General features: G+C 52.3%; 1 protein-coding gene across 1 annotated transcript; it reads right to left on the bottom strand.

The window, feature by feature from the left end:
- Positions 1-295: 295 nt before the first annotated feature.
- Positions 296-1,525, bottom strand: LOC124466103 (piggyBac transposable element-derived protein 4-like; the record flags this gene model as incomplete). The annotated part of the gene is made up of 1 exon (XM_047017779.1): positions 296-1,525. A coding segment is annotated over one exon (1,230 nt), but the record flags the coding sequence as incomplete, so codon positions are not given.
- Between the last annotated feature and the right edge of the window lie 8,534 nt (positions 1,526-10,059).

Below are 10,059 nucleotides of genomic sequence, written 5' to 3' on the forward strand. Positions count from 1 at the left end.
CACACACTCCCGCAGGTCGTCCGGGGTCAACGGGAACCTCTCCTTGGCCGAAGCCCAGCTCGGTGGGGCATGTGGGGCAGTATACACGCGAACAGGATTTGCAGACATGCCTCTTACAACCGCGACAAACAGTGAACGTTTTACGGTCCTTCTTCACCGGGCAGACTTGACATCTCTTCCTCTTACTGGCAGGGACCGGCGAGGTCGGTCCTGCCGATGAGGAGGCGGCGGCTGCTGCTGCGCCATCCTCTTCGGGTTGTCGTCGAGGTGGATCGCGACAGCTGGCCATCCGTAGATCTTTCACAACCGCGGCAGCAGCTTCCGCGCGGGGCAGACATCGTCTCCTCTCGATCAGCGGAGTCTCGAGGGCCCTTCCGAGCTGCTCGAGGAAAAACCTCCTCTTGTTGCGCTTACGCGGCATCCAGTTGGGGTTGACCTCTCTCCATATCACAAAGGCGTTGTAGGAGGAAACGTCAACGATGTTGCTGAAGATGACGAGGGGCCACCGGGCCGTCTTCCTTTTACAGCTGTAGGCCGCGATGACCTTGTCCAGATTGTCTACACCTCCTTTGTTGAGGTTGTAGTCTAAGACGATGGTCGGTTTGCCATCGTTTCTGTCGCTGATTTCGTCGTTTGTGTGGCGTGTGCTCATGAGTAAAATGTTCTTATTTTTCTTTGCGAGGTAGGAAACCAGAGTGGTGGTGGGAGTGAAGGCGAACTGCGACGACAGCACCCGTCGCCTGTTCGTCGTCGTCAGCAGCTCGGACGAGAGCTCGGTCCTGTTCTTTCGCACGGTGCCAACCATGGTCATGTTTCTCGTCGCCATGAGCTCTCGGCCGAGGTCGTAGGATGTGAAGAAATTGTCACACGTGACATTGCGATCCTTCAGGCCGTCTGTCATATCGAGCACGACGTGCATCCCCTGGCTCCTCTCCGGGGCTCCGTCGCTCGACTTCCCGGTGTAAACTTGCATCTTCCAAGCGTAGCTGGATTTTGCGTCGCACGTGACCCACGACTTGATCCCATACTTTGCCGGTTTGCTCGGCATGTACTGCCTGAAAGGACACCGTCCTCTGAACGCGACCAGTTGTTCATCCACGGTCACTTCGGGCCCTGGGTCGTAGAGGCGGGGTAATCTCTCTACCCACATATCCCAGACCTCTCGTATCGCCGCCAACTTGTCCGTGGCGCGTCTCGCCGCTCGCGTCCCACGGTCGTCAAATCGTATCGACGTCGAATAGGTGTAGAAGACTTTCAGCTGCATGGTAGCGCGGAAAATCGCTCTGCCGCTCTGCGCGTCCCACAGACTGGCGGCCGCTTCGCCTCGGGACTTGTACACCCCTGCCAGGATTAGCAGCCCTATGTAGGCACGTAGGTCAGAGGCGTCCATTGCTTTCCACTCCTCTCCGCGTTTCAGATAGCCTTCCCGATTTGTCTCGTCCAAGATCACTGTTTCGATTTGTGGCGTGACAAAGAGTAAAAACGTAGAGACGATGTCGAGAGCGTGGGAAACGGCGTACGCTGTGGGTCCTCTGGGGGTCCTCTCACGGCTGTCACGTTGCGACAGCAGCCTCGGATTCCTCAGATACGCAACCGAACGCCATTCAATTTTGCCATCTTTCGACAAGAAAGTATCTCTGTCGATTTCAGGGGCTCGGGCGGCGGCGGCCGCTGCTGAGTTGTCGTCGACCGCATTATACTCTTGCCCGTCTGCTTGTTCCGACACATGCTCCGCGTACTCTTGCCCGTCGTCTTTTTCTTCTTCTTCTTCTTCTTCCTGCTCTTCTGCCACATGCTCCACGCACTCTTCGCCGTCTTCTATTTCTGACACATCCTCTGTCTCCTCTTCGGACTCACTTTGCTCGATGTTTGCAAACATCTGTTGTAGAACTTGCAGGGCACTGAAATCCCGAGCCATAGCTGCGTGACCCTAGACAACGGCTGTCCTGACCCCCAACGAATGTGTGTTAGTAGCACTTGCCTACAGCTCACGTGATTACATGGACAAATGATTGATGATATGATCGACGATCGTAAAGGCCGTGGTTGGACTAAATGGAGTGGGAGGGTGGGATGTTTATATATTTATATAAAGGTATATAAAGGCAGGCATAAAAGTATGAAATTATAAAAGTGACCAACTTTTGGTCGCTCGACCTGACCTCACAGGCCTAACGCGCCTCCGGGCCGGCCGGCCGGCGGACCAGCGGGCGGGCGGGCAGGCATGTCCCGTCGCGGTTTCCCCTGACGCTCGACCTGACCTCACAGGCCTAACGCGCCTCCGGGCGGGCCGGCCGGCGTCCGGGCGGGCAGGCATGTCCCGCCGCGGCCTCGAATTCCGGGGGGTGACACGCCTCTGGGCGAGCGAGCGTGCGTGCGGGCGGGAGGGACGGACACCCGGCCAATTCTCCCGCCTAGAGGGATCGACGATCGTGAAGGCCGTGGTTGGACTAAATGGAGTGGGAGAGTGGGATGTTTATGTATTTACGTAAAAGTATGAAATTATAAAAGTGACCAACAGGTAAGTTCGTCTATCACGTGACCCACGATCGTTCTTCATGATCACAATAGCGTGATATTATTCCACTCCACGAGAACTGCCATGCCAGGTCAGGTCAGGCCATGCCAGGCGCGAGTGCGGGCAGGCATGTCCCGCCTCCCCGCCTAGAGGGATCGACGATCGTGAAGGCCGTGGTTGGACTAAATGGAGTTGGAGGGTGGGATGTTTATATATTTATATAAAGGTATATAAAGGCAGGCTTAAAAGTATGAAATTATAAAAGTGACCAACAGGTAAGTTTGTCTATCACGTGACCCACGATCGTTCTTCATAATCACAATAGCGTGATATTATTCCCACTCCGCGAGGACTGCCATGCCAGGCCAGGCCAGGTCAGGCCAGGTCAGGCCATGCCAGGCGCGCGTGCGGGCAGGCATGTCCCGCCTCCCCGCCTAGAGGGATCGACGATCGTGAAGGCCGTGGTTGGACTAAATGGAGTTGGAGGGTGGGATGTTTATATATTTATATAAAGGTATATAAAGGCAGGCTTAAAAGTATGAAATTATAAAAGTGACCAACAGGTAAGTTCGTCTATCACGTGACCCACGATCGTTCTTCATAATCACAATAGCGTGATATTATTCCACTCCGCGAGGCCTGCCATGCCATGCCAGGCCAGGCCAGGTCAGGCCACGCCAGACTCGCGTGCGGGCAGGCATGTCCCGCCGCGGTTTCCCCTGACGCTCGACCTGACGTCACAGGCCTGACGCGCCTCCGGGCCGGCCGGCGGACGGGCGGGCATGAATGTCCCGTCGCGGTTTCCCCTGACGCTCGACCTGACCTCACAGGCCTGACGCGCCTCCGGGCCGGCCGGCGGACGGGCGGGCATGCATGTCCCGTCGCGGTTTCCCCTGACGCTCGACCTGACGTCTCACAGGCCTCGAATTCCGAGGGGTGACACGCCTCTGGGCGAGCGAGCGTGCGGTCGGGAGGGACGGACACCCGGCCAATTCTCCCGCCTAGAGGGATCGACGATCGTGAAGGCCGTGGTTGGACTAAATGGAGTGGGAGAGTTGGATGTTTATGTATTTATATAAATGTATATAAAGGCAGGCGTAAGAGTATGAAATTATAAAAGTGACCAACAGGTAAGTTCGTCTATCACGTGACCCACGATCGTTCTTCATAATCACAATAGCGTGATATTATTCCACTCCGCGAGGCCTGCCATGCCATGCCAGGCCAGGTCAGGCCACGCCAGGCTTGCGTGCGGGCATGAATGTCCCGTCGCGGTTTCCCCTGACGCTCGACCTGACGTCACAGGCCTGACGCGCCTCCGGGCCGGCCGGCCGGCCGGCGGACCGGCGGGCAGGCATGTCCCGTCGCGGTTTCCCCTGACGCTCGACCTGACCTCACAGGCCTGACGCGCCTCCGGGCCGGCCGGCGGACGGGCAGGCAGGCATGTCCCGTCGCGGTTTCCCCTGACGCTCGACCTGACGTCTCACAGGCCTCGAATTCCGAGGGGTGACGCGCCTCTGGGCGAGCGAGCGTGCGGTCGGGAGGGACGGACACCCGGCCAATTCTCCCGCCTAGAGGGATCGACGATCGTGAAGGCCGTGGTTGGACTAAATGGAGTGGGAGAGTGGGATGTTTATGTATTTACGTGAAAGTATGAAATTATAAAAGTGACCAACAGGTAAGTTCGTCTATCACGTGACCCACGATCGTTCTTCATAATCACAATAGCGTGACATTATTCCCACTCCGCGAGGCCTGCCATGCCAGGCCAGGTCAGGCCATGCCATGCCATGCCATGCCAGGCTCGCGTGCGGGCAGGCATGTCCCGCCGCGGTTTCCCCCTGACGACGCTCGACCTGACGTCACAGGCCTAAAACGCCTCCGGGCGGGCCGGCGTCCGGGCGGGCAGGCATGTCCCGTCGCGGTTTCCCCTGACGCTCGACCTGACCTCACAGGCCTAACGCGCCTCCGGGCCGGCCGGCGGACGGGCGGGCAGGCATGTCCCGTCGCGGTTTCCCCTGACGCTCGACCTGACCTCACAGGCCTGACGCGCCTCCGGGCCGGCCGGAGGGACGCCCAGACAATTCTTCCGCCTAGAGGGATCGACGATCGTGAAGGCCGTGGTTGGACTAAATGGAGTGGGAGAGAGGGATGTTTATATATATTTATATATATATTCTCCGGCCGAGAGTAACGATGCAAAGTGTTTCATTCGAATCCAAGAAAGCAATTCATTTGACTCAACTTTTCATGATAAAATAAATAAATAAATTGAAACATTTTCTTTACACTCCGCGTGGTATATCTCTCTCTCTCTCTCTCTCTCTCTCTCTCTCTCTCTCTCTCTCTCTCTCTCTCTCTCTCTCTCTCTCTCTAGCCACCTAGTGTTAACTAGTGATATAACGTGGTATATTCACTTTGGGGGTCACAATGACCCGAAGGTAGCACAAGGGTTAGGTAAAATTATTTACCTACACGACGGTGGGTCACAATGACCCGAAGGTAGCACAAGGGTTAAGCAAAAGTTCATTGCACGTCAGCCTACCAGCTACGCTGCCGTGATATGTATTTAGAGACAAATTTAGGCCTAGGGTGGAAAGTAGAACGTGGGCATTTTTGGCCAAGGCTCCAACTGTCAAATAATGTGGAACGCCGGTAGCAAACGCATTGAAACAAATGCTCAGAAATCCTAAATTAGCCTGAATGTTACTAAGAACGCCACTGAGAAATGTGGCACCGGAATTTTCAGGTCCATATCCTTTTCTTAGCTCTATAACTAGCGACTACAAGCGAGATAATAAAAACAAATATGCCAGTTAACATGTAGAGATTTACACCTTAATGCTATCAAATGGTGGTTGCAATAAACATTGAGAAAGTTCATAGTTTTTGCTGCTTTGGCTACCTTTCATAGAAGGTCGGCACCGCCGGGAGACGTAGCCTATTTTAAACGAAAGAGTATACCTATAGGTTGTTTTCTTCAAAATACGGTATATTTTGTCAATTATAAACATATACATTTTGAGAAATCAAGTTGAAAACATGTTGATGATAATCCCATATGGATGCATTGAAATCTGAACGATCTGATGAGAAAGTGTTTTTTCCTTTGTAACTTAAATTTAAGTTTAAGGCATGCACAGTTTAAGTTTAAGGCATGCACACCGTCTTAAGACATACGTTTTGGGTTTTGTAGGGGGCCATTATTGTATCAAAACTATTCACAAATGCACAGCACGATCCACAAATGCACAGCACGATCCACAAATGCACAGCACGATCCACAAATGCACAGTACGATCCACAAATGTGTACGATCCGCGATCCACAAATGCGTACCACGATCCACAAATGCGCACTTGGCCTATTTGTTTGCTTATTTGCCTACGTGTTTGCCTATTGCATGTAGTTCACTTTCTCTCTCCCTCCAACCCCTCCTACCTCCCCTCCCCTCGTAACTTTCCGGCGCAACCTCCGCTCGCTATCCCCCTCCCACTTCTCCTCTATTGTAACATCCTCCCTCCCTCCCATTGACGAGTTCTCGTCCCACCCCACTAACACTGCCACCGACACCTTGCTAACCACTTTAACTGCATCACTTGACTCGCTCTGTCCCCTGTCTACCAGGCCTGCACGATCTTCTCCCCCCTGCCCGTGGCTTACGGATGTTATTCGTGAAGAACGGTCCACCCTTCGAGCAGTTGAGAGGAGATGGCGCAAGTCCAAAGACGGTCTGGACCTTGATAAGTATCACTCCCTCCTCAAATCCTTCTCTTCTCACATAACTGGTGCCAAAACCCTCTACTTTCTTAACAAAATTAACTCCGCTTCAAACCCCCACAAACTTTTCTCTACCTTCTCCACCCTTCTTAACCCAGACTTTCTGAGATGGGCATCACTGGCACTGCACTCCAGTGGATCTCATCCTACCTGTTGGGAAGATCCTACCAGGTCTCCTGGGGAGGCAAACTGTCAGGCCCACGCCAGCTCTCCACTGGTGTCCCACAGGGCTCCGTCCTTGGTCCCCTCCTCTTCTCTCTGTACACCACCTCACTTGGACCAATCATCACCTCCCATGGCTTCTCCTACCACTGCTACGCTGACGACACGCAGCTGTACCTGTCGTTCCCTCCGACCGATCCGGGGATCTCAGCTAGGATTGAGGCCTGCCTCGCAGACATCTCCGCCTGGATGACTGAGCACCACCTCCAGCTGAACCTTGCCAAAACGGAACTTCTCATCATCCCGGCCAAACCCTCCATCTCCCATGACTTCTCAATCACCCTGGGATCTGCGACGGTGACCCCCTCATCCTCTGCCAGGAACCTTGGGGTTACCATGGATGACGAGCTCTCCCTCACGGCCCACATTGCTGCGGTCTCCCGGTCGTGTAGATTCACCCTCTACAACATCCGGAAGATCAGGAGATACCTGTCTGAGCACTCCACCCAGCTGCTTGTCCAAGCACTTGTCCTCTCCAAGTTGGACTACTGCAACTCGCTGCTCGCCGGTCTCCCATCATGCGCAACCCGCCCTCTTCAGAGAATTCAGAACGCAGCGGCCCGTCTGGTCTACAATCTACCCAGACGCTCCCACGTTACCCCGCTCCTCATCTCCCTCCACTGGCTACCCATAACGGCCCGCATCAGATTCAAGACCCTGGTACTGACCTTCCGAGCAGTGAACGGGACTGCGCCCGACTACATCAAGTCTCTCCTGCAGCCTTACACCCCCACCCGCCACCTACGGTCTTCTTCAGACAACCGCCTGGTGGTCCCACCTCTCAAGACCGCCCGGTCCCAGCACAAGCTCTTCTCCTGCCTGGCACCCCAGTGGTGGAATCAACTCCCCACCTCCATCAGAGACAGCGACTGTCTCTCCACCTTCAAGAGAAGGCTCAAGACGCACTTGTTCCGGGAGTACAATGGTACTTAGGAATGGTTTGCTGAACCCAACGCTAGTTTCCTCAAGGATCACAATGACTCTTGCTTAGACTGTTGCTCTTGTTGGTTAGTGGTAGGTGGTTTAAACTGTTGTATTCTTTTTTTTTTTTTTAGTTAATCCTATTTTTATTGCTTTCCTACAGGTACACCTGCACTTAGAGATTAATGTTGTGTAATTTTTAACTTGTTTAACTACATGCTCTTATGGTTTCTTCCCTTTAGCACTATTTTTTGGTTGTTCACAATATGTACTTCTTGTTTTTGACTACCCGCAATGCTGTGGGGTTATCTTGTTGTTATTATCAGTGACCTATGCACTTTGTGAAGCTCTCTCTTGGAAGTCGCTTTGGATAAAAGCGTCTGCTAAATGAATAAATGTAATGTAATGTAAATGTAAATGTAGTTATGTTGTTCTTCAATAGCTTTTCCTGTTTTTCAGATGCCTCTTAAGAAGAAATGCAAGAGAGGGCGTAACCTCAAGGCTGCTGATGCTGCATGCAGCACCTTGTCTGATTTTTCTCTGTCCCCTGCTCCTAATTCTACCCCTTGTGTTCCCCCTTCTCTATCCCCAACCCCAACTTTCACTGACTCTGATTTTCCTCCTCTTCCGACCTCTCGGTCATCTGTCTTTAGGCCCTGTGACTCTCTTTCACAGTCTGCGCTTGCCCAGAGGTGGGAAAATATCTCCCACTCTCTTTCAAGGACCAGTGGTCCTCTTCAATCTACAAGGTGTGCTCCAATACCACACTGTTCTTATGGTGATCTTCACCATGAACCAAACTATTATGGGGATTCAATCCATAATGAACCATGCTCTGAACCATGCTCTGAACCATGCTTTGAACCATGCTCTGAACCATGCTCTGAACCAATTACTTATATTGTGCCATCTAACTCTGTAACTCCAAGTTGTATTAACAAGTTTGTACAAGGATCTTTTCATCAAGGACATGTTATTAGGGATGGGCGAACGATGCCTTGTGAAGCTTTGGTGGTTTCTTCCGGATTGTGCCGGCCCAAAGAGCCAAACTATCGGCACATTGAAAATGAACAGCGTCATCTAGCAGCCGCTTAAACTGGCTGAATGAGGCGTAGTGGTTGTCTCCGACGGTAGACTACCCTACGTTATTCAATATTTAATTAAGGCTACATGTGTTCATTTTGATCTGATATTAGTTCTCACACATTAAAATTTTGTGATACATCCGTAGGCCTTTAGAATTATGTCATTTTCTCACAGTAAAAGTTAAAGAACGTCGTACGAGGGTCCCTGCATTGGGGCGCGAACTCAGGATTCCAGATTCGCATTAACAATATGTTGGCGTACAATGCTTTAACCCTCACGCTCTCCTCATTGTCTATGCAGCTTGCATTTATCCCTCGCGCTGTCTCCGGGTCGTTGTGACCCACAGCTCCGTCTATTACGCCACCTTCGCGCTGTCTCGGGGTCATTGTGACCCACACTGGGGGAATATAAAGGTTTCACTTTATTTTTATTTTTTTTTGTATTATGAGAAGTTGTCAGAAGACCGCTGTGGGTCACAAGGAACCGGAGACAGTGCGGGGTCGCGTAATAGACGACACAGACGTTGCAGTGTAAAAGAAAAATATATATATATAAACAGGCAGAGACAGCACAAAGAACAAGCAACTCCCCTTGTGGTCTAGTGGCAAGGCTGCGAGGCTGTCAACTCCACAGCCCTGGATTGCTCCCCGGCCAGGGAAAATATGAATTATTTTTATTTTTTTATGTAGACAGATAATGTTTCACTTCATTCAGGTCGTCAACACCAGAGTGGCGTAACAGACTAGGTATGGTGAGTCACAGCGCAGACTAGGATACAGCGCGAGAGTGTAATAATAGGCATGTAGACAAGGCTAGAAATAAAAAGTTTCACTTTATTTATTTATTTTTGGCTATGAAAAAGTTGTCACAATGTCAGTTTGACTCACCACGACCCCGAAACGGCACGAGAGTGGCGTCATAGACTAGGCAGACAACGCGAGGAATAAAATCAAATGTTTCACTTTATTTATTTTTGTACCATGAGAAGTTGTCACACCGTGCATGACACCGTGCATCACAATGACCCTCAGACAGCACTATGGATAGACCTCCAGCCTGCCGTCCTGATACATCATCTATTCATTCCATGCATGTAGTGGTAGTGGTGGTGGTGGTGCTGCTGGTGGTTGTGGTTGTGGTGGTGGTGGCGGCGGCAGCAGCGGCGGCAGCAGCAGCACTGTGCTTTGACTTGAGCAAAGCCCATCTTCTGCACTCGACTGAGTTGTTCAGTCTCCTGCACACACTCCCGCAGGTCGTCCGGGGTCAACGGGAACCTCTCCTTGGCCGAAGCCCAGCTCGGTGGGGCATGTGGGGCAGTATACACGCGAACAGGATTTGCAGACATGCCTCTTACAACCGCGACAAACAGTGAACGTTTTACGGTCCTTCTTCACCGGGCAGACTTGACATCTCTTCCTCTTACTGGCAGGGACCGGCGAGGTCGGTCCTGCCGATGAGGAGGCGGCGGCTGCTGCTGCGCCATCCTCTTCGGGTTGTCGTCGAGGTGGATCGCGACAGCTGGCCATCCGTAG

Source organism: Hypomesus transpacificus, unplaced genomic scaffold, assembly GCF_021917145.1.
Source record: "Hypomesus transpacificus isolate Combined female unplaced genomic scaffold, fHypTra1 scaffold_64, whole genome shotgun sequence".
Taxonomy (NCBI): Eukaryota; Metazoa; Chordata; class Actinopteri; order Osmeriformes; family Osmeridae; genus Hypomesus; species Hypomesus transpacificus.